Source organism: Solea senegalensis, linkage group LG2 (genome assembly GCF_019176455.1).
Source record: "Solea senegalensis isolate Sse05_10M linkage group LG2, IFAPA_SoseM_1, whole genome shotgun sequence".
Taxonomy (NCBI): Eukaryota; Metazoa; Chordata; class Actinopteri; order Pleuronectiformes; family Soleidae; genus Solea; species Solea senegalensis.
The window spans coordinates 33877489-33902758 of record NC_058022.1 but is presented as its reverse complement, the minus strand read 5'-3'; the positions used below and the strand labels follow the sequence as shown (position 1 = coordinate 33902758).

Sequence of the window (25270 nt, the reverse complement as noted above, 5' to 3'; positions counted from 1 at the left end):
AAAATGTATTTTCAAGAGTGCAGAATCAAGATGGCTGCAAGATGTTTGGAGGGGCGGTGGTGGTGGGGCGCTGGACATGCCGTCCGCATGTTTTTCTCACAGTGAAAGAGTTTGTGTGACATCTGGAAAGAGTTCAGGAGGCGGGGCCCAAACTTCCCCCTCTTGTCGTTTCGCGGAGGTACAGACATCAAAGTGTGTGATAATAATAATGATGCTCTTGTTTTTGGGGCCGTAAAGGTGAGCCACCAGCACAGCAGCCTCAATCCTGGGAGGTTTCGAGGAGTTTCTTGGAGGGAGGGGGGGGGTCTATATAGAGTGCAGGTTATGGCACTTCAGACGAGGACAAATTGAAATCTCAGTGCAGAAGCTCCAGGAGATGAAATACGGATTGTCATCCATCTGAAACACATCAAACCTTCTTTTCTGACTTAAATACCAGTCATTCAAAACTAAGTTAAGGTACCAGGAGTTCCCAGTGGCTAATGGGTTAACGTGCAGACCATAAACTGTTAAATTACCGCCTCCTCCTACTGTTATCTGTCTAATGAAGGTACATAATGGCAAAAAGGCAACTTAAAAAGTGTCAAGAGACTTTCTCACAGTACTGGAGTGGAGTGGGGAATGAAAAGGCAAGCAGAGAACACCTGCTGCCGCTGCTCTCTGGTCTTTTATTTTGTGGAAAGGTATGTCAGTTTGTCTCTGAAGCCTCCAGCACCTGATATTTACTCTGCACTCACAAGCCCTGCCTTCTCTGCGTCAGCTCTGCAGGTTTCTCACTTCCCCCTGCAGAGAAAATAACATCTTGTTGTTTTTTTCCCCAGAAAGATAACAGCACTGAACAGATTACAGTAGGTCTGTACAGTTGGGTTTTTCCCAACACTTGGAAAAAGAAAACAAGCCATTTACTGTAATTATGTGGAGCAAATGTGTCCACTTTATTTACTTATACGTCCACAATTAAACCTCAAAATTACTTTGTATTGTGAAAGCATATTAAATGGCAGTATGAGGATAATAAAATAGATCATAAATGGCGTAAAATGAGAACAGCTGTGGATTTAAAAGCACAACAACATCTCATGTTTTTCTGAAAGTAAGCCTGACTGGACTCTCACTTCCTTCCCAGTTGACATGCTGTATATATCCAACTGCACTGAGCACATGCAGCTGGAGCAGAGTCCATGTGTACATACATATATATATATATATATATATATATATATATATATATATGCAGTGTAGTTACAAATATGTGCTGCACACATGCACTTCATATTTATGTCTCTATATGGAAATTTTCTTTGCAGAAATAATGCATTTAAATATTTCTGGCTGAAGAAAATCGGGAGTAACTGGTGCGTGAATCTTGCTGTATTTGATTTAAATTGCATTTTCATTGTTGCTCATATCCACGCAACAAATCTGTGCCTTAGTGAGTCCAAACCGTCATAAACCGCGCTGCTGCTCTCAGCTCTCACTCACGCAGACTTTGGGATGGATCATTTGGTTTGATTTGATTCTCAGAAGGATCACAGAAGAAGAAGAAGAAGAAGAAGAAGACCCACCTACAGGACCTGACTCATAAGTGGTTTGTTGCCCACTCCCCCCACTAACGCCTGACATTGTCATTTTGCGCACAAGAAAAGCCGCAGTTTACACTGAGCTGAGCGCGGATTTTACGCGTCTTTTGCGTAAAAGGGAGCACGACGATAAGGACGAGTGCAGTTTAAGCCATTTTCACACTTGCTCTCAATGGGACTACACGACTGAGACGAGCCTTTGCATCACTTCACCGCGGAGCCGCAGCCATGCACTGTTGCGCACATGGTGCCGCGCGCCTCTTGTTCCCTGGACTTTTACGCATCGCGCTGCTGTGGGTCGTGGAATTCAACGTGTTCGCGCAACATGGTAGGTGCACGAAAAACTCTACCCATAGCGCAATTTACGGCTCCTTTCAGCGCAAATGACACACCTAAATCCCTCTGCTGCGTTCGCTGTTTCCAAAATGGTCCCCAGCTGCTTTGATTTTATTTTTATTTATTTATTTATTTTTACCTCCAGGATAAAAGTAATCGTCATTCTACATCTTTCATCTTCACAATCAGGCGCGTTCGAGTAGAAGCAGATGTCTGGTCTAATGTAACCCAGAGCATCACATGCGCAACGTTTCTCATCTGCTCTTATTCTTTACATATAAACGCAGACATAAGAACAACGTTGCCTCTTTAAGGCGCCGAGCTGCGTGAGTTGGCCTTTGCTGCTACATTCCCATCACTCAGCAAGTCCAGAGTTTAGAGATGGACCCTCACAAGAAGACACAAGAGGCAAAACACAAAGAATGTTCTGCAGACACTCAAATATGTGTCTAATTTAAACCTAGAGACATTTTATATGTTCTCTCTTCTCCAGAGATGAATTATTATCTATGGCTTCATCAAACAAGCAGGAGCTCTAATCCCCCCTGCTCTCAATGACAAGAGATTAAGAAGTGCTGTAAGAACAAAAGAGGCAGTAATAAAATCAAAGTAGTAATTAGAATCAGAGAGCAGTCTTCAGAAAACACAGCTAATTCAAAACAAGAACGGAAAAGAGTTTGTAACAGACTCATCCCGTCGTACTGTTTCGTCTTTCATCAAACTCTTCTCTTTCTGTCTCTGCTGCTGCTGCTGCTGCTGCCATCACACATGTTCTCATAAAGTTTAAAAATGGGATTGTTAAAACTTTAAAACTTTTTTTACATGAGTTCCAAACCTCTAGCTGAGAGTTTCCCAGCTCTGACGTCATTCCTCTGGTTCTAAATCTCAACATGATCAATATAAGGATTTCAAATCAAAATTTTTACTAAAGATGACATGGGATCTGATGTCCTGCTGTGATGTGACTAAACAAAAATGTACTTGTTGTCCTTGTAAATCCAACATGCCACCCTGTCTTCCACCTCACACACGTCTCTTCCGTCTCCTGGGCAAACAACAACACATCAAAGCACACAATCGTAAACTTTAAGGCAGGACATCGTAAAAAAAAATGCTGTGGGTCATCACTGCAAGGACACGTTTTGAAAAAAAGCAAATATTGCAAGTGTGAGCTGCTAAAAGAGAGATTAGAACAATCTTCAGAGCATCTTAGATTGGAAAACCCCACTCGGTTTGAAGATATTTATCAGTAAATTAAAGGGAGAGCTTGTTTGTGTGTGTAAGGAAATGAGGAGTTCAGGAAAAACCCATGTATGTTAAATAAGTCTTCAGACTCGTTTCTGACTGACCGAGCCTCTGGGAAACTGAGCCGTAACCTCAGTTATGTTAACACCACGCTCTCCTCATTTAATCTTCTTCTCCTGAGAAACCGGAGAATTCCCCGCAGAGTAACCCCACCCGCACATCTGGGCCACCGAGGGCCTCCCTCCCAGTGGGATCTCCCTCTCCACCCAGGAGCTGCTTCATTAGCTCACCACCACCCCACCCCACCTGCCGCTCCCCTGTGGCTCTGTAAACTCATTAAGCCGCCAATTGGAACGGTTTATCCGGCAGCCAAAGTCCTCCTCCTCCTCCCTCAAAGAAAAACGTGGCTGTTTGGACAACCTGTGACCTCAGGTCTTGTCCGTGGAGGTGCCAGACGGCGTGTGCACATGCAGACAGGCGGAGATGTAAACAAGAGCAGTTGCTTTTCACGAGGCTGTCAACATGAGGCCTTGTTTAGACTCGCGATCACCGGCACTAACTCTGTCCATTCAAGGCTTTGACGGACAAAAGAGAGAAATCCTAAATACCCACTGAAGACTGTTTGTCTTCCCTGACTTTACTCAGCCACTGCGACAGAACGTAAACACAGGAAGCAGAAACACTGGAGGTGAAACAACATTTTGTTCCGGTGTGTGAAGAACAGGCCTCTGCTGACAACTTTGACTCATTCAGCTTCACAGATGTGGAGCTTTTTTTTTGAGAGTGTTCCAGCGTGGAAACCTGCATGTTCTGTGGTTTTAGCCTCCAGCTGCAGGCGGCCTTCTGAGGCTTCTCCAAGCACTCGGAGAGAAGTGGAAGGCTCAGAGGAATGTTATTCTTAGCAATTTAGATAACCACTGGGGGTGAAATGATCTTTTCCTGAAACTCACCTCCTGACACCTTAAAAAACCCCTAACACATTCACACCATACACACTTTCTTGAAACCATTTTTTCAATCTTTCGGCAACCGGCCTGGGATTGTTGACTTTTTATTTTCTTTATCTTGTATAAAAGTGATAGAAATTGGGTTTTTTTGTGCTTTTAATTATTTGTGAGTAAACATGGGAGGATTCAGGGGGTTGTTTCCCCCCCGAGTACACAACGTTTGGTTTTCACCGCTCCACTGCACCGTGCAGTTTGCGGTCCACACCGTGTGACCTCTTGTCCCTTGTCATTTTTTGCTTCCTCACAGCACCAGAGTGTTACCCAGGCGGCCATCGGATTCTGCGCAATCCCTACCGGAGCATTGACTTTGACTCCACGGAGATCCAGAACACTGCCATCCAGGACCTGATCTGTGACCACTCGCTGTCGCCGGGCTGGTACAGATTCAGGATCAACAACAAACCGGCAGAGATGCCGACCACTTGCGTCGAGGTAAAAAAACAAACATAATCTGCTCATGCTTCAGGAAAGCTGACGGCTCAAACAATCCCTCTCACTGCAGGTATTGATTATTTCATTCATTCATTCATTCATTCATTCCCTGCAGATGAACCGCTGTGGCACACAGGCGCCGGTGTGGCTCTCCCTCAGAGACACCTCGCTGCCGCGGCCCGGCGAGATACGCCAGCTCTCTGCCTGCGCCACGTGGCAGTTCTTCCACGGCAGCACCAAAGACTGCTGCCTCTTCCGCATCCCCGTCACGGTGCGGAACTGCGGCGAGTTCATGCTCTACTACCTGCAGCCCACGCAGGGATGCATGGGATACTGCGCCAAAGGTGAACACACGTTTAGGGGATTAGGGAAGTCAATCATTCACATTTTACTCCAGACGATGATGGTGAGATCATCGCGTCATCTTGTGTTTCAGTTTCTCCCACGTTGGGACAAAGACTCTGCCAACCAGGCGAGGTGGAAGTCAATGGCCAATGCAGAGGTAAGAGTTTCTTTTCATATACCTCATCTCATCTCGTTTTGCTTACGCCGTGAATAGCAAAATCTCCATTTTTCAGCCGCCGTGCCGTCCCTGCCCTCCCGACCGGCGATCACCCCGGAGCTGATTGGCCACAGCGTCCACCTGAGGTGCTCCTTCGTCCCGCCGCCGTGGAGCCAGCCGCTGGGCTTCCAGGTGGTTTGGGCGAGACACATCGGCCACAGCATGAAGGCTGAGATCAGACAGGAGTCCACGCTGAAGCCATTCTCCCTCGTGGAGATGGACGGCGTTTACTTCAGGCTCGGGGAAACGGTAAGTTTCACAGGGAGGGGAAGGGGAGGAGTGGGGTGGGGATATGTTTAAACTCACAGAGGAAAGACACAGAAACAATGTGTGTCATATCCAGATAAGAAATGGCAAGGGGGAATACTGCGGGAAGTTTAATCAGTCGCAGGTTGGGAAATCCTCCATCCACCTGCTTTTCATTTGAAACTCCCTCCATTCCAATCTTCCCATTAAATTCTAGGGAAGTTGTTGTACACGGACTGATAACACACACACACACACACACAACACAATGAAGTTGTTCTGCTGCTCTGTCCTCAATGACTCAACACTCATACAGCTGCACATTAGTCATGCATGTCCACAGTCAGATGAGCATCAGCTGTTTTTTTTGTTTTTACACCATAAGACATGAGGGGGATTCAAATTATTTGATCCGCCGGCTCTTGGTGCAGTTGATTTTTAGCACTGCAGTGATTTGTGGGGTTGTTGTTATTATTCTGTGAACAGAAACGATGTGTTTATATCTAAAAGCTACACTTTTTGTCGTATCAGAACTGTTTTTTTTAATTTAACTGCAGCTTTGAGCAACTGTGTGAGGCCTCTAATCCAGATTAAATCACTATTCGCATGCATTTTGGCCTGAAAACAAGAATTCCTCAAGCACACATGCTCACGCTGTCAACTTGTGCCGCTGAACAATATACAGGAGAGTCGCCCCATGCTCATATATAATCTAAATCTGTGCAGCAGAAATAACACAAATCTGACAGTTAATGAGAAATGACAGCAACAAGCTCAAGTCGAGCAGCAGCGATGCATTCACTGATCTTCTGCCAACTGAGGTCGACTAACGGCACACGTCTACCAGCAATTGTCATGAATACACTCCGTCTATCACTCACTTCCACAGAGCTGCAACACAGAGGCTGCTGACAGCTCCCATTTTCACCATAAAACTACTTAGGTATTAGACTTTAAACCTGATATTAGCCCCCCGTGCAGCTGCGGACCACTGCGCTGTCCATATTTGGACACCAGACTTGCATTAGTTGTGTCTGGAACGCGTTGCAGTAGGCCAGGCTCGCTCGCGGGGGCCCCCGTCTTTATTTAACACATGTTGATATTGCTGCTGAGCTGGGTTGAAAGGTCATCTTCAGTTGTTAGAGGCGCAGATCAGAGGGGGTTCTGCAGCACAGGCGAGCGACGCGGGCGAATGTTTTGATGAATGGCAAATACAGCGTCAGCCGTGCATTGTTAGTGTTTCCTCATCGGGAATGTATTCTGGAGAGTGTTTGTGTACTCAAGCTCTGCAATCTTGTTCTGTGATGAGTGGATCTTCCAGTTTTAAATGATGCCGAAGAATAAAACTACAAGCAGGGATGACTTATGTCCAACAGGTTTCTCTTTCTTAAGGAACAGATGGATACAAAATTCCTATGCGATGCTTTTATCTTTCTTTACAGTTCTCTTGCAGCGTGTCGGCGTTCAGAGCCAACTCAAGCAGCAGCTCCAGATCCACCCCAAGAGAGAGCGAGAGCTTCTATGCCGGACTAAAGGTAAACAGAAAAGACGACAGAACCTCGCAGAGGTGAAATGTGTCCGGCCAGACTCACCGAATACTCGCTCTGTCCTCTCCAGTTTTCTCCAGACTCGCTCCAGATAGCGGAGAACGGAAAGGAGCACATGGTGACCGTCCACAGCACGGTGCCCGTCCCCTGCTACAACTCTGAGCAAGGCCACCGATGTGCGGTCCCACTGGCTCTGAGCGTCCATGACCCAGGTCAGACCTACAGCAAAGCAGATTTCTTTTTTAATGTTTTGACTAACTTTAACTAACGACAGGAACATAATAACAAGTCTACAGTTTGAGTGGAACCATTGGAAGTTGTGGAGGAACAGAATAATATACCAAACGCAACAATCTTAATACTCTCACAGCTTGCCCCATACTCGAGGGTAATTGGCCAGATTTCGGTCCCAATCTGGCCCTTCCGACAATCATGGGCGCCTTACGATTTTGAATTATACGATATTATCGCCATTGGATGCATCAGAGTCTTCGTACTTTTGTTTAGAACCGTAACTTGTACAAGCCAAGTTGATTCCTTCTTCTCAGCCATGACTTAGTCCACAGTCATTTTTGCGTTTCTCAGCACAACAACATCGCACACACACAACGGCTATTAATTGACAGCGCCGACAGTCCGCCTTCATGTATGTTTATATTCTGAAGTCACGCAAGTTTCTGTCGGATCCCAAAATCCCTGGAATCTAAACGTTTGATTAAACGCCAAGTGTGTGGTCATGGATCGTCTAGTGTGCGTTCTCTCTCGGGATTGAAACGTTAAAAATCTGTTACAAAGTTCATTGTGTCTGTGGTCTCCCACGTTTTTAAAATCAAGTCAGATTTGAAAAATCCTCTAGTGTCGTGCAGGCTTAACTTGACAAATGGGTTCTACAAGAAAGGCAATATTTAAAGTGTCAGCGACTGCAATCAAAGCAAAACAGTGGCCTCTAATTGCTTTGTTTTTATTATCCTCCGCTTTAGCACATAGCATTTCAACATAAACATAAATTTTGTCCACAGATTGAGGTCCTGATGCTCTACAAAAAGGGACTTAAAGATGATTAGAGGGTCACGTTGCCATCCTCACCCTCTTTTCCTCGCTGCTGTTGACATTAATCTGCTTTTTCCTGCTTGGGGTTTTTCTCCTGTTGTGCTCCGACTTGTCCTGCACATCATCACAGGGAGACGTTATTACAGTCCTGTAGGCAGCTGTGTGCCGTCCATTAACACTATAGCTTAACCACTGTGTTGACATCCACAGACAGTCTTGGACACGAGGCCTCAAACGTGGTGCTGTCCGCCTGCCAGGTGGAGCTCCAGGCCGGCGCCTGCGCCAACGGCAGCTGCGGTCACGCGGCATTCTTTGTCGCCGCTGTCACAGACTTCACGCGCGACGGGAACCGCCCGAGCACGATCGCCACTCTGCCCGGACCCGGTGCACCGCGGCTCTGGAGGAGCTACGTCCCAGTGTCCCTTAAAGTGAGTCGAAGTGGAAACACCACTTGTCTGCATGGTCCTCAAATTTTAAAACAGAGTCGTCCAATAGAGAGTCCAGAGGTTGGGAGATAAATGGTATTTGTGGCTCTTCAGAGGCTTCAGCAGATCATCTAAGGATCTTTGCCTTCCAAGGGTTCATAAAAAAGGTTCAAGCCATTCTTGAAGGGTTTTGTGAAGGACCTTTAAGAGCTCTCGGATCAGTATTAATGAGTACTCCAGGAGACTGCCCTGTCATCCCTGAGAGACTTCTAGGGGTTCCTGGAAGGGATTTGAAGCATCAAAGTTCTGTGGGGTTTGAGGAGCTTTTGGGGATTTTTGGTCATGTTCAAGAAACTGTCACTGAAGATGCTGTTAAATGTAATTTGCAAACTGCATGGGGCACAGATGCGTCTTTGGCATTCTTGTGGAAGTCTTTAAGAAGCTTGGACATCAGAACTAAATGAAGAATAACAGCAGAGCAACATAATTATCTAAATACATATGACTTTAATTAGAGATTATTAAAAGGTCTCTCTGCCACACTGTGTACATATACACACACACTTATACTGTGCTTTATTAAGTTGGAGGGGGGAGTGCGTAGAGTAAAGTGGTCATTAGCTATTATGTTATGTAAGACATGATGTCAGGCCTCCAGACACTGCGTCTCTGACGGATCCACAGAACAGATGGGAATCTGTTTGTAGTGAAAACATCAAAGCCCAAGGTTAAGGGGGGGTCAGAGGGTGGGGGCCTCCCTAATCTTTGTTTCTCTGACCTCTGCTTGTCCCCAGGTCACAGCGCAAGACATTCCCACTTCCATTTGCTACTCTCTGACTGACCCACATATCATTACACTTGACGGCAGGTAATTCCCCTGTCCTTACCGCTTGTTAAGTGATCATTTGTGTCCATAAGTTGATGATTTATGGTGAAACACCACATATATGTCCTTTGCTAATGCAGACGTTATGAGAACCACCAGACGGGCACCTTCGTCCTCTACCAGAGCCTGGCCAGGGAGTTCCACGTCCACTCTCGCCAGTGGGACTGTGGCAGCCGGCACTACGCCGTCGCGTGCAACTGTGGCGTCGCAGTGCGCGAGGGCAACGAGGTCGCCGTCTTTGACATGTGCAACGGCCAACCGCGGGAGACGCGACCACAGCTTACACTGAGGAACCTCGGTGAAGAGGAGGGCAGCCGTGTCCGGGTTCTGGAGTCCCACCAGGGGAAGAAGGTCACCGTAGGTATCCGAACATTTTGACACTGGTTCAAAAAAATTTTCTGGATGCACTCTGCTTGCTAGGAAAGATCGTTGAATGCTGCACATCATGACAATGATTGATGTTGGAGAAGGTCATGTTAATGAGGTGCTGGATGTGACTCTCCTCTTGTAGTTGATCTTTCCCTCCGGGGCCTTTGTTAGGGCCGATGTGGGCGACTGGGGGATGAGCCTGTCTGTGCGGGCGCCCAGCATCGACTACGGTAACACAAAAGGCCTCTGTGGCACCTTTGACCGCAACGCCAACAATGACTTCCGCAGCTCCGATGGTCACGCTTATGGCCCTGATGACGTGCATCACTTCATACAGGAATGGAGGTCAGTCTGAAGACAAGTACTTTGCTTTGTTAGAACCTCATTTGTCTGAATTGCTGATGATTCTTTAACCAAAGTGAAGTGAGTCTAAAAAGACTTCCTCTGTGTTTTTTTCCTTGTCGTGCTGCGTGCTAGGATCGCTCCAGGGGAGAGCTTATTCGACAATACGCCTCGTGGAACACCGCAAGAGTTCAGGAGGCCGTTCTGTCAGTGCCAGAGAGGATACGGTCACTCTCATCACGCTGGCCGAGAGATACGGAACCTGTACAACCCTTCCGCTCACGGCAACTGCATAGCTTACGATAACGTGGATTACACGTCCGTCTTCCCCTCCATAGACACAACGGTGGAATACATCAAGAGTAGAGAAGGACAGGAAGGCATCCTGGATATGTCTGCCTTCAACAGTCACCTTCTGGAGAGGAAGCACCTTCAGTTCCACCGTGAGAACAAGCAAAACAGCGACAGCGACCTTGCTCTAGACAGTGAGCTTGGGGAGGATCATCTGTTTTCTGTTAGCAGGCAGAGGAGACAGGTGTCCTTTGATTTCCACACTGTCTTCGCTGCTCAAAGCCTCAATCAGGCTGATTTGGAGAATTTGGCGTACTTTTTCCCAGAGGATCACCTGGCGGAGGCGCGGCCAGAGGTGCAGCCTCAGTGGCCCACGCCGAGTGGCCTGACCTCGGCCAAGGCTCTGGAAGTGTGCCAGATGGCTTTGGCAAACTCCACTGTCGGCACAGTGTGCCGGGGACTGCTGGGACGCCGCCTGGACGAGGCAGTGGACCTGTGCATCCTGGACCTGCAGCTCAAAGACGATCTGGGCTGGGAGGAGGCTCTGCTGCCCTATCTGGAGAACGAGTGTGAGAGGAAGTTGCTGGAAAACCGGACCCAGAGAGCATCGGAGGTGGCAGCTGCGCCAGGAGCGTCTGGGGAAGTGGTGACGGCGCTGCGCTGCCCCAACTTTTGCAATGGAAATGGAGAATGCACAGAATGGGGCTGTCAGTGCTATCCGAGCTACAGCTTCTATGACTGCAGTCTCACCATCAGTGAGTGGCTAAACCCCTTTTTCTGCCGATCTTCCCGTCTGTTCTCTGATTATAAGAATAACCATGTGTTTATCCTTTTACAGGTCAGCCCGTGGAGCTAACAGATTTGGAAAACAGTGGATTATGTGACATCCGAGCTTTCGATTGTCGCAGCGTCCGAGTGTTTGGGCTCGGCTTCGTCGACTCCGCTGATCTCAGCTGTCATGCCACCAGACTGAAGGTGAGAATGATGCTAATGATGGTGTTTGTTTGTTTTTATGGTGTTATAAATTTCACTGATCTGCCTCCACAGCACATGAACGGAGTTTGGGTCGCCGGGGAAAAACAGCGGACAAAGGCCACCTTCCTCAACTCCAAGGCTTTAGACTGTGCCGTGCCGTCTTTGAGCAACGCGGCGGTCAATTCAGAGGATTTCATGATGGACGACAAACCGTACGCACGCTGGGAGATTAAGGTGCTTTCTCTCATTCACCCGCATGCGACGGTCGGCGACTGTTTTTGTCCGAGCTCGTCCGTAACGTCCTTTTTCTACCAGGTGACCAACGACGGCTCCCAGTACAGCCAGGCCAAGGTGCTGACAATCTATGACGGCGTTTGCCAGGTCTGCGAGGCTTCACGCTCAGGACTCTGTAAGTTAAAGGTAACTTCATCTTCACCACAGTGTATTGAAATCAATGTCATGTGCTGAGTTAAAGGGAAAAAATATCCTCCCCTCATGATACTGTAAGGGAAAAACTTGGATCTGTCAGTGTTTGTTTATTTGAATATGGGAAACAGATTTACAAGGCAGTGGGTGTTCTGTGGAACAGCGTGGTGAAGTGTTTTATACGCTCTGCGTGGGGCGCAGGGTCTGTCGCCGGGCAGAACGACTAAACCAGACACAGAGTGCTTCTCCCGTCCTCTCAACACAGAGCGAGCTGATTAAAAACTTGCACAGACATTAATGGAAATAAAAAAAATGTCACCAACACACACATCCGCTCCCACAGCTGCAAACACAGAGACGGTTGCATGTGTTTGCCAAAGCAGGAACAAATTGAATTAGCGTAGAGATGTAGCAGATGATGTGTATATAGAGCTGATTTCCTGTTCCTTACCTGGCAAAGGGGACCGCAAATGGAAAGCACACAGTTTGGAAAAACTTTTTTTTTTTATAATGTTGTAATTTCATGCTGTTAACATGTCAACATTTAAAAGACAACACTGTAAAATATGAGCACACAAACAAACCTCTCTGTCCGCTCTGCTGTGTTTCTGTTGGCCAGGAGCGGACGTGCAACGTCGACGGGATGTGTTTTGCAGAGGGAGACTCTAATCCCAGCAGCCCCTGTCTCCTCTGTGACCCGGCCAAGTCCAAATTCACCTGGTCTGTGAACCAAGGTACCAAACGACCACTGTCGGTCTCTCATCGACTGAAAGGAAAACAACTTTTTCATTGCCGTCGTCGATGTAACCACAAATAATCTTCCACGCAATCAACATTTTGGTCTTAAACTTTATACCCTAAGACTTTTTTTTTTATCTTTTATATCTATACCTATATATATATATATAGATATAGATATATATACACACACATATATATGTATGTATATATATATATATATATATATATATATACATATATATATATATATAAAAAAGGGAAGGAAATTTGGCATAAATGTTTTAAAGAAAATAAATGCGTGGAGGCAAAGAAAATAGTGGTGTTAAATTAACAATGAGCTGTTACACAACATAAAGACAGTGTATATATGTATACATATATATGTATATACATACATGTATATACATATACTGTACTTATATATGTATATATACATATATATATATATATATCCTTTATTGCAGTCTGCTCATAGTGTTTTTCCAGCTCTTTGAAACACTTTTTTGGTGTTTTAACAATACCCCAGCATCTTCGTCTTTTGGTCAACTTCCTGTCTCCGATTAAAGGGTCCAGTGTGCAACATTTAGGAGGAATTATTGGCAGATATTGAATATACTTCCCATAATTATGTTTGTATAATGTATAATTGTAAACGTAGCATTAGAATAAGCCTTTAGTCAAGGGTCTGGCTTTATGGACGTTACCATCTGGTGCCGCAGTCTCTCTATGGTCAAACAAACCAAAACAGGCTTTCGAAGCAAAAGCTTATACGACAAAAAAAAAGAAGAAGGAGGACATAAAGTTTTTTTTTAAAGATTTATGACCGTTATCTAGATCTGTGATAGCGGTCATAATATCGAGCTGTTTAATGTGTAATTTAACTCAAGTATTTCAGTAACCGTCGCTGTACTATATAAATTGATTCCCCAGTTTGGCGTGAAGAGATCGTAGGTATCGTCTACTAATGTTGACCAACAGCGGGGCATTTTTCTTACCGTGTGTGTGCAGCCTGTCACTGTGGTCACACCGTCCCACTTCACTTCAGTTTGTCTCCATTAGCGGATCAAAGGAGCGGAGGTTAGAGTTTCCCCAGCGTGTCCTGGCCTGTCATTTATCCGCTCTAAGAGAAAAGTGGTGGGGGGAGGGAACAAACTGGTTGATTTCTCAGACAAACACTGACAATCACTCTTCACTAATTTCATCTCGTGTTCAGCCTTAAAACTTCGGTTTCAGAAGTTTATAATTGCTTCCCCCTTGCGCGTTATAATGAAAGTTGATATTGATGTAGGATCGCAGAATTATCGCACAGCTTCATGTCACTTTTGGCTTTCTCCTCAGTGACTGTTGGAATTCACAAACCATAATGATTTCATTACTTTAGCGAGTGATCCTCTTTGTGTTGTTTTTGCCATTATGGCGTGAAAGGAAACCCCTCGGATTACACTCACTCTCAATTAAACATCTGTGGCAGAAGCGTGACTGGAGCAGTTTTAGATCTTGGGATGGAAACTCCTCTCTCCCGTGGACATGTGTGTTTACGATGACTCCTCCACGAACAGCCGAGGGAATGTTTCTGCCAAAGTGAGATTCTGAAAGGGTTTATGTCAGGACAGGAAGCAAATCCTGTCTTTCAAACACAAACACTTGTCGTTGGAGATGTGCCGGGTGATAAGAAAGAGAGAACGAATGTGGATGTCTGAAAAGCTTTGATTTTAAAGTGCAGCTTTGTGTTCAAGTTGTGTTCAAAACATCTCTCTTTCCCCCTCTGGCAGTCAACCAGCCACCAGACTTCCACCGTCCTCAGAGTGACCTGCAGACGTTCGCTGGAGAGAACTTTGTCTTCCAGTTTGCTGCATCAGATCCCGAGGGCTCGGCGCTTCTCTTCCAGCTGGAGGAGGGTCCGAGCGGGGCCGTTCTCTCCCCCGCCGGCCTCCTCATCTGGCGGGTCCCGGCGCTTCCAGAAGAGAGGAGCTACTCGATCCGCTTCACGCTGTCGGACGAGTGCAACGCCCAGAGCACCATCACTGTGGAGGTAGAGCTGGAGGAGGAGGAAACAGAAGCGTTTGGGTGGTTTTAGTTATGAAAATTAAAAGACAGAAGTTGAAGTCTTCAGCAGCTGCAGAGAATTTATATAAAAGTTGCTTTAAAGAAGATAAAATGGTGAAAATGAAGGAAAGCCACATAAATTAAAGCTACCTTTTATGCACAAATATACACACAAATACAATTTCAGATGACAATTCAGCATTTCTTTTCTGGTGATGTCACAGGTCAACGTGGTGCCATGTGGATGTCAAAACGGTGGCGCGTGCGTGCCGGATGTCACCGTCCCCGCCGGCAGTGGGAGATACCTGTGCGTGTGTCCCGAGGCGAAGCAGGGGAAGCTCTGCGACGAGGACGTGGACGCATGTTCCTCTGCTCCGTGCGCAGTCGGGAAGTGCGTCAACGCGGCCAGCGGGTACCGATGCGAGTGTGCGGCAGGGCTGAGAGGTGAGAGTCGGTGAACGTCCTCTGGACGCTGGGTTATTTGATTTTCCCCCGACTGATTCCCTGCGTGCGTTTTGTTTGGCAGGCACAACGTGCTCGGAAGACGTCAACGAGTGTGAAACAAAGCCCTGTTTCCCTGGAGTCCTGTGCTTCAATAGCTTTGGCTCCTACAGATGTGGCCCCTGCCCCAGAGGCATGATGGGAAATGGGACACAGTGTGCAGGTAATTTAAACTCACTCATCGTGTTAAGTTGAGTTAATAAAACAAGTGTAATCAGTCATCTCTTCACATTTGCTATTGCATTACTGTTTGATTAGAACTATGTTTCTGGGTTGTTGTTCTTTCTTTTACCAAAATAACAATTTAAGACAGATATAATGACATAACTTCTATTCCTACATCTGGATCCCATTAGCAGGTAGAATTTGACACCTCTTGGTTCCAAATTGACATGATTACTTGTGTGAAACACGTTGGTTGTTGTGGTTGTACCGCATGTTTTTGGTAAATCATGGATATAAAAAGCACAACGAGCTCAATCCACAAAATGTCAACGCACATTTGAAGCAGCCGCTGAAGCCGCGCAGCCTTCGAGAAAACACTCTGCAGGGACTCGGCTCCTCCTTTCCGAATGGAAAGCAGATGTCCGATGGCACCTGATACGGCTGCCGACATCCAAAAGAGCTCACGTAGCACCGCAACGGATGCATTTAAACAACCGCTGCAACTGTTGTTTTCCTTAAACGGTCATAATTGCACACATTGATATACAGTCTGTGAATTCACTGGATTCACTTCCTCGTGTGCATCTACTTCAAGAGATTCTGATTGTATTTACACGGTATATTCACTCACTCATATTTATAAACATGTATTGACCCTGGAATAATCTAAATTTTAGCTGGAAATAAAACACGCTCTTGAAATGATCTTTTTTTCATCAGCAACCTGACGAACATGTAGGATATAGAAGTCATCAACTACTTCACTAGGTTTCATGCATTTATCCAAAACAAGTCTCTTCTCTAACAAGTTCCGTTCACGTACGTTAAACTCGACACCAGATGACCTGATAGAAGTTATTCGCGTCCGTTTTTAGCCCCGCCTACTTCCAATTTCTGACTCTCACGCGTACATTTCCACCGGGATTGATGCGGTCGCAGAAATCCGTGATTTTTGGGGTATGTTCAGGCCCTTAAAAAACAAAATTCTACTGTACCAGGGTGGGATTGACACCAGCGGCCCCCAGGACCCTCATGTGGAGGATACAGTGGTCGATGAATGAATTGGACAGCCTGTGGTGATTGTCTTCAGATGTCAGTTGTTTTTGTGGCTCTCTCTTGTCATGGCGTCGTTTGTCCTTTTCGAGGAAATCAAAGCGCCGCAAAATCTGGCATTGATACGCGTCGGGAGGAGGAGGAGTGGGAACAAACCCAGCCACAGCGAGCATCGTTAGACATTATTGTCCCTAATGGAACGATTGGCAGCACAGCGGAACAGACAGCATATAAATCACTGTCAGTGACGTTTACTTTGTTATTTTTATGGAGCATCATGAGGACACTGCTTTTTCCCCTCCTCGACTGCGGTTCAACTCAGTTCACGACGTCCTTATTCACGCACAAAACTCTCCATGTCCACACACACACCTCACATTATGAAGTCTTTTAATCTGGAAATGTCTCTGTTTAAGTCGACGCTGTCGTCAAAATGCACAAGTGGACTTCCAATCATTTTAAATCTGAGAGCGAGTACGATGCACTGATTTATCACCGCCGGCAAGAAGGTCATCTTCTCACTTGTGTCCATCAGCAGGATAAAAAAGCTTTTTAGTTTTCGATTGTGGGCGGTACAAGGTCTGACAACTTGAGGGAAATCTTTTTTTTTGTTTCCCGCCTTGTACAGTGCTTGCGCCGCAGGTTCCCACGTTGGTTTGACCCGCTGTCGCGTCTGTGGACTGTCGTAAGTGTTGCTGCTCGGCCTGTGGCGTAAAAAAAAATGCGTTTACAGTGATCACGCCTCATTGAGAACTTTACACAAGCTCATTCCAGAGTCTCAGCTCTCGCTCGACGTCTCATTAAAGCAACATTTTGACCCTTAAATGTTTTTTTTACTTCACACAGGCTGTAATGTCATCTCCAGTCCTTCGCCTCTTTGCTGCCTTTGGTTCACTGCGACGTGTGTGATCTCGGAAATGAACGAGGAGGCAATTCCAGATAAAAATAAGAGCATCTGATAAAGGCATTACATGGCAAATCCTAACGTTGCGTCTGTCTCTCTGCAGCAGTCGCCAGGCAGGCCGCCATCGCTCCAACATCTGCTCCTCGTACGACCGTCTACAAGGAACCACATGTTCCGCCGCAGCAACCTCCCAAAATGAAGACAGACACTCTACGGAAGACCTCAAGCGGTAGCTCCACACAGACGAGGGCCGGGGTAGGGAGGACTATTCCAAGATTTGACCCAGGAAGATCACAAGCAATGACCACAATTTGGAGACAGACTCCAGGAAGTCGCCTGAATCCAATCCCTGGTCAGGCGGAATCAAACAAAAGCACTACGGCTATTACATCGAGTGGCTCTCAAATAAAGACAGATGTTTTGAAACCAAACCAAGAAAATGACCGCCACTCATTCAGGAACAACACATACACTGTTAAAACCTCTATAGTCAAGCCCGAGCAGCCACAAAACACTGACGTTAAGACGCCGACTGTCGCTCAACCTCCAGGGAACGGAAGATCGGCCTCAGGTAAGTCCAACGAACTCTTCACACTCTATTTTAAACATACAAGTTAATTTAAAATTAAACTGACGACAGGGATTCTTTATGCATCCCAGGATCGGCTCAGTCCTCGGCGGTCGACATTTCAGCCACGTGTGCCAGCAGACCCTGCTTCCCCGGGGTGCAGTGCATCAACCGCAGGCCCCCGCATGTCGGCTACGTCTGTGGCCGCTGCCCGCCGGGTCTCTACGGCAACGGACGGGTGTGCACGAGGAACGCCAAGGCAGGTATGGGATTGATTTGTGCAGTTTTGTGCAGCTGTAAACATACGGACCATCTTAAAATCGGTTAATCCGCTGACAAGTGCAAATTTGTGCATAATATAACGTGTCAGATTATTTTTTTTACTGGCATTTCTGTTAAATCATAGGTTTTAAATTGACTTGCTGACCCACTGATTAGCTCTTGGGTCCTGACCTCGTCTCTGGGAACGACTGGACCAGTTAACCAAAATAAAAGCTTGTATTATTTATTTCATACCATGTTCTTGTTGACTTTCTGTGCTCCTGCTTCACCTGTCCTGGATAGAAAGAAATCCTTTTTTTTAATTGAAACTGATAAACCAGTGTAGCCGGTTAGAGACTGCCTAGATGCAATAATCACCTCAGGTAACATTTAAATTAGCAATCAGCTGCAATCAAGGAAAATAGGAACAGCCCAGAGTCCAATCCCTCCAGTGTGGAAAGTCACAGTGTTTGCACAGTCGTGGAAAGAACACATATTTGATGCAACCTATTTTTTTCGCAGCATCCAACCACCTCCCTCAGCAGCGCACAGCAGGCACGATCAGTCGATCCCCACACGCCAGTGGCAGCAAAGTCTCCCAGCTCCACCTGCCCAACCTGCCCGGCAGACACGGCATCAAACACCTGTCCACGCTGGTGGCTCCCAGACCGAGCCAACACCACGCACCACCGCACCCGGGTCCTGCCTCGGGCCGCGGGGGTGGCACCGGCCGGAGAGAGGCGGTCACTGCTTACAGAGACGTTACAAGGACGCCAGGGAGCCCCGCGCTCTCCGCGGCAAACACTCACGTCACACGCCAAAGTGCCAGCGCGAGAGCAGAAGCCAGGACGTACGCGGCGACGACAAGCATCGCTGCCTCCAGAGATGTCGTCCCTCGTGTGACGGTCTCCCAGGTGTGTGTCCCCTAGTGGGCAATGGCAAACTGTCTTGATATACATCCATTCTCTCAATAATCTTTTCGCCTGCAATCTAACCCAACACAGATCCACAGTGCCACGTCCGTGAAGGTGACCCCTCCTGCTCCTCGCCTCTCTCTCACTCGTGACACGACGCAGGCCAAACTAACAACCAAGCATGAACTGCACCACCTGGCCTCCACCAAGGCCAAACCCTGGACTCCCCCGAGACCGGTGCTGCCGCTCACAGCGGCCCTCACCGCTCTGTCCCACTCCCTGTCCGAGTTTGAGTTCTCCGCCGACGGCGACGAGCCCGAGGCTTTCTCCGAAGGCCCAGAGATGATACGGCTCATCCCGGCGTTGACCTTCACGACGCCGGGCAGGACCATCTACAGCTCTGTGATGCAGAGAGCGACCTCTGTCCAGCCGGGAGTTAGGACGGTTGCTGCGACAACTGGGACACGTGCGACAACCTGCGCTGACCTGCCGTGCTTCCCTGGTGTCCAGTGTGAGCCGGCCGCGGACGGCGGCTTCGGCTGTGGGAGGTGTCCCGTCGGATACACCGGCGATGGAGTAGCTTGTCGAGGTAGAACAACACAAAGAGCCTACAGCATCTTTCTTGTTACCTTTTGTAAGTGCTCTATTCAAAGGTCCAGCGTGTATCATCACTTTAACTCTCTTATGACCATCAATATAACTCGGCTGCCTGGATTCATATTGATTTTATGGAGTGCTTCGGCTCCTTTTTCCAAGATAACTTTCACTTTCGGTATCTGGCAGTTATTCAACCTTTTAGGAATGAGCTGACTCCACAAACTCTGTGTCCGTGAGGGTCACTGACATAGGGCTAGATGGCACAGGTGGTCTAGGAGTTGCGGTAATGAGCGTGCCAAATCCTGTCTGCGACGACATGATGGTCACAGAGGGGTGAAAATAACAAATTACATCACTAGAATTAGCCTCCATATCGTGTCATCAACTACGGAAAGCTTCCATGATTCTTTATGGCACATGAAGGCCACCATAGTTCACTGACGTCACAGATTCTTACACACTGGACCTTTAACTACAACGTGAAATAACATTGGCATTAAAACTGGTGTGTGTGTGTGTGTGTGTGTGTTTGCAGCCGTTTGCAGGCATGTGTGCGGTAGGAACATGGTGTGCGCTGCGCCTAACACGTGCCGGTGCAAACCAGGCTACGCCGGATCTGACTGCCTCAAGGGTAAACACATTAATGCCTAATAATGTTATTTTTATTATAATAACTGAAGGATTTTTACATTTTAAACATTTTTAAACTGTTTTTAAATTTGCTTTACTGTCTCAGCAATCTGTGAGCCGGAGTGCATAAACGGCGGTGTTTGCGTCGCTCCGGGTGTGTGCCAGTGTCTGACGGGTTTCCACGGAGACACGTGCCAGGAAGGTGAGTCTTGTTGTTTGTACAAACGTTACTGCTTATAGTCGAGTGAGTATAAACGACAGAAGTTACCCTAACATCCGTCTCTGCAGCTCTGTGCAGCTCGCCGTGTGAAAATGGAGGCACCTGTGTCGGACGGCACACTTGCTCGTGTCCTTACGGCTTCGTCGGACCTCGGTGTGAAACCAGTGAGTTTGCAGCCACTGTAATTCTCTGTTCTCTGTCCATTTATATTCAATGACAAGTAGTTGCAGAGTACTTACAAAATCCTGTTGTATGTTATTTATTTTTTTATTTATTATCTTTATCCCTTTAACACCTAAGCCTCAAAACTTCCGTCTGGACTTTATTTTGTTTTTGTTTATTTTAACCATAAAATTTCAACATCTGGCAGTTATTTAAAAATTGACTGCATGTTAAAATTGTGTATTTTTATTTAAAAGAAACACTGCAGTGTCTCAATGTGCAAAAAAAAGGCCAAAGGTGAAATGACCGTAATAACCAACGTTGGCTTGGACGTGCAACTTCTCAGTTTTTTCAGATTATGATAAAGAAAATCCTTTTATTTTCACTTAATCCCTCATGTTTGTGTCGTTCTTGCCGACGATCGTGTGATAAATACTGTTTTTCCCCATTTATTGTAGTGGTGTGTAACCGCCACTGTCACAATGGAGGCCAGTGTGTGTCTCCAGACGAGTGCATGTGTCCGCCAGGCTGGACCGGCCCCTCCTGTGAAAGTGGTGAGTGTGTATTTCCTTGTGTGTGTGTACTGACCACTAAAGTGCTGATGCTCTCTCTCTCTCTCTCTCTCTCTCTCTCCTCCAGCTCTCTGCTCTCCCGTGTGTCTGAACGGTGGTGTGTGTGTGCGGCCCGACGCGTGCGAGTGTCCTCATGGTTTCTACGGAGCACAGTGTCAGAACGGTGAGGACAGTAACACTAAAACACTGACTTATGTATTATTCATGATTCATGTTCTAGTCTTGTGTTCCTCCGTCCCCTGCAGCTGTGTGCAGTCCTCCCTGTAAGAACGGCGGCGTCTGCATGAGGAACAGCGTCTGCTCGTGTCCGCAGGGCTACACTGGGAGACGCTGTGAGAAAAGTACGTGTTTGTGTACCTTCATACTCATCATTTCTCTCCTACACTCTTCTCCCGTCACATGTCTCTTACACATTTGCAGCATTAACTTTCCTGTTAAGGCTTTAAATAATTCCTCTCCCTCCCTCTCTCTCTCTCTCCCTCCCTCTCTCTCTCTCTCCAGGCGTGTGCGAGCCCATGTGCATGAACGGCGGCAGATGTGTCGGTCCAGACGTGTGCGATTGTCCGTCAGGTTGGCGAGGGAAGAGATGCGATAAACGTAAGTCAGACGCCGACATGAACACCCGAGTGCTTCAGACTGACTTTCCGCCCAATTTATCAGTTAGAAATAACAGATTAGGAGCCTGACCGTGCCTGGAATTGAATAGCTAATCTCTCATTAAGCCTTGAGAGCCTACGGCTGTTTTTTGGCCATTTTTAATCATTTCAATTTCAATTTTGCCTTTATAGACCACATCAGTCACTTGTTGTTGTGACAATTCCCGCTGACGAAGTATATGAACGCGCTGGATCAAAAACAACCTGAGAAAAACAAAATCAGGCTAAAAGGACAAGCTTAAACGTTCTCTACTGACGACCAAACTTAGTTCTCGGAGCTCATTCCGCTGATTTCTCAGCTCTGTGTCGATGAACAGACATTTTATACAAATAAAAGCATTGATTTCTGAACTCGTTGTGTGTGACAAAAGAACCTCCGGGGTTTTCTTTGAGAATAAGATCATAAATCATCTTCTATGTCCGTCACAAAACACAGTGACATAAAAGACAAGAAACAAGCAGGACATCCTAACAACACAAAATAATCAACTGAATGTGTCAGCACTGAAACTCACCGAACATATGGGAACCATACGTCCTAATGTCTGCGTTAGTTTTATGGGACTGACCTTCAGACTTAGTGACAGTCCACTGAGGTTACAACCCCCTAAAAACAAAATAACAACAAAATCCAAGGTATAAACATCCACAGATAACCATGATCTGCAGCTTCAGTTCTCACCTCAACACCTGACGCTCATCACGTGATCCGAGTGTCCACACCTGCATCTCATCTCCCAATCATCTGCTGGTTCTGACGTGACCACGCCCACAGGCAGCACACGCATACAAGAGATTGTCTTTTAGATTCAGACGCCATGAAGTGCGTGTGACGCCACGTGCCGTCCTGACGCTCGGCTGTTTGTGTTTCCACTCCTGCAGCCAGCTGTCTGCAGAAGTGCGTGAACGGCGGGGAGTGCGTGGGCCCCAACACCTGCCACTGCACCCCGGGGTGGCAGGGCATGTTGTGCCAGATCCGTGAGTATTGCGACGCAACATCTGCACGTAAAGAAAGAAAAGCACAAAGATCAGGCCTCTATTATGAAGCAACATCCTGGTTTTGTCTGGTTGAATTCGACCTTAGAAATGACGTATGAAGCCAGGACTCACTTCCTCGCTTGCATTAATGACCGTGATTTCTCTGTGATTCCTGCAGCTCACTGTGAACAGAAGTGTCTGTACGGCAGCCGGTGTGTCCGACCAAACGTCTGCGCCTGCCGGAGCGGATACTCGGGTTCTCTTTGCTCCAGGAGGGTAAGGCGTTAGAAATATAAAGGGATATCGTTGCGAACAGTCTGGGATTCACACGTGTGAGTCAGACGATCAGAAAACTGGAAACATGTGAAAATGCGTCCACTGAGCACTTGCAGATGACGATGATGGCCAGTGAACAAAGCTGCGCAGAAGAATTCAACGTAAACTTTATTTTTTTGTTCAGTGCAAACATTCCTCTTCCCTGTGCGTTCATATAAAATGTGGGTATTTATTCTTTTCTAAACTTACTCTTTCCCTGCAGGAGGTTGTCTGTGTCTATCAGGTTGAAGCTTCGTCTCATAATTTCTCGTAATCCTCTATACTGCTTTTCTTTCAGCTCCCTATAGCTCACGGTTGAGATCCACGGTGAGTCCGCGTGTCTGGAGTCTGATCGGCGTCTTTAAATCCTTCAGGTGACCTGACGTCGTCAATAAAAGGAAACATCCAGCGTGTCTGGATTCTGTCTCCACTGGATTACAACCAAGAGAAGACGCCTAACGCAGAATATAGTGTCACTCCTAATGTGAGCTGCATATGGGGTCTAATCTGGGGGTTTTCACAAATTGATACCGACCAAAAAAAAACAAAACGATAAAACTAAAAGCAGAACTTGTGTCCTGCATCTCTAGGATTTTACAGGTAAATAATCTGAGACAAGTTAAATCTTTAATGTTGAGACCTTTTACATGAAAGTGTCGGTCTTTGTGCTCTGCAAATACTAAAAGACCATTTTTTCAGGTTCTAAACTCCAAACCCAAACCTCTGTACGAGTATTTATTTATTTACTTGGTTGTTTGTTTTGTTTGATAACTGTTGCATATTTCTTGTTGTATATATTTACTTTTAATCTCTGTATAATCTGTTCATTTCTTATTCAAAGTGTTGTTTACTGGTTGTTTTGTAAGAAAAAAATAAAATAAAGAATCCTGTGAAGGTGGTGGAAGTCATTTTTAGCTCCCAGTGTTTTTCCTGCTGAGTTGAATGTTTATATCTTTGGTCTTTGGAGACACTGACTTTGACTAAACACATTATAAAAGTTGGAAAACTAACAAAAAATCCCAGTACACACGTTTTTAGTTTAGTTTTGACAAGTTTGTTTCCTAACCTGATCCCAGGTTGTCATTTCTCCTTTGTTTTGTGTTATATTTCACATTTTCAAAGTGCTATACATATAAAATGTAGTTTTTACTATACCCCCATTGACTCTAAACTTACCCAAGACCTGACCCCCAAATACAGAGAGCTATAGTAAGTGATGGGACACACGTGCTGCCATCAATCACGATGCAAGTGTGGCCTCTCGTCCTCCACGTCGATGTGTCTCAGAGACTTTTGTGCGCTTGTGTGTGTCCTTTACAAAGGATTCAAACCCGAGAATGAATCACTTTAACTGAAAACACATGACAGTGAGCACATGTTTCGAGCTTACCTTTTCGCATGGTTTGACGTGTTACATCTGTCTCCTTGTACCCATAATTCCTTCTGTTCACAGGACTGAGGACTTCCAGAGTCTAGATGGAGAAATCACACAAATGTGAATCATTTATTCTGTTATTTGTACTTTTTTTATTTTGTCTTTGATGTGCAGCTACAGGGGACAGACCAGTTCACAGCCAGTGAGTCAGGACAACAGGAGGAAATGAGGATTAAAGGATTAACGAGGCCACATTAGCTCCGCACCAATTAGGACCAGTGACTCCTGCCTCCAGCAGACCCAAAACAAAAGAGCCGTTTGACTTTTATCCACAGATTAGAATGAAGGTGCATTTTGTTAGAGCGCAGCAGGAGCGACAGGTCTGTCCTTCTTTGGATTATTTAGCACGTTTATCTGCCGTACATGTTTTTCCACTCTTACTTAGGCCTCCTAAACCTCAATAATTACAGAATAGCTTCAGTTCTGGAAGAAGGACTTGGTCTCAATATTTTTGCAGGAGAAATGGATGTACTGCCCTCTGCTGGCACTAGAGAAAACATCACATATATGATTCAAAATAAATAAATCAATACATTTCAGCAACTGTACAAAAAGGGTGAGATTGGTGTTTGAAACCGAATTAAAAATGAAATTTAAAAATGAGCGGAAATGAAGCGGACGAGCCGCGTTGAAGGTTTTTGCAGCAGCACTCACAAGGAAGGCATCGTCCGGTCAGATATTTATATCCACTCCCAAAGATGGCACTGGGCAACGTGGAGAAGGAGGGGAGGTGGTGTGTTTATGTGTGTGTGTGTGTGTCCATCACAGTGGTCACACACAGAACAGGACGCGACGGGTTGGACACACCTGGACTGTTCTGTCAACACGAGCTC

General features: G+C 46.3%; 1 protein-coding gene and 1 long non-coding RNA gene across 2 annotated transcripts; one reads left to right on the top strand and one right to left on the bottom strand.

Moving 5' to 3' along the window:
* Positions 1–1326: 1326 nt before the first annotated feature.
* On the top strand, positions 1327–23910 carry si:ch211-246m6.5 (von Willebrand factor D and EGF domain-containing protein). Its single transcript, XM_044019737.1, has 33 exons — positions 1327–1908; positions 4416–4600; positions 4716–4944; positions 5037–5102; positions 5179–5411; positions 6851–6943; positions 7026–7167; positions 8216–8433; positions 9225–9298; positions 9397–9673; positions 9828–10030; positions 10163–11073; positions 11157–11293; positions 11366–11527; positions 11609–11713; positions 12339–12453; positions 14233–14492; positions 14731–14950; positions 15033–15170; positions 17233–17700; positions 17790–17960; positions 18481–18872; positions 18963–19461; positions 20005–20100; positions 20206–20301; positions 20388–20483; positions 20940–21035; positions 21121–21216; positions 21299–21394; positions 21555–21650; positions 22592–22687; positions 22866–22963; positions 23301–23910. Exons 1-33 carry the CDS (start codon positions 1809–1811, stop codon positions 23319–23321), a joined length of 6285 nt encoding a protein of 2094 aa, XP_043875672.1. The 5' UTR covers positions 1327–1808; the 3' UTR covers positions 23322–23910.
* On the bottom strand, positions 7125–14251 carry LOC122765479. Its single transcript, XR_006359975.1, has 4 exons — positions 13909–14251; positions 13456–13580; positions 12304–12485; positions 7125–7174 (listed from the first exon to the last, which is right to left on the bottom strand). It is a non-coding gene; the product is annotated as an uncharacterized LOC122765479 (long non-coding RNA).
* Positions 23911–25270: the final 1360 nt, after the last annotated feature.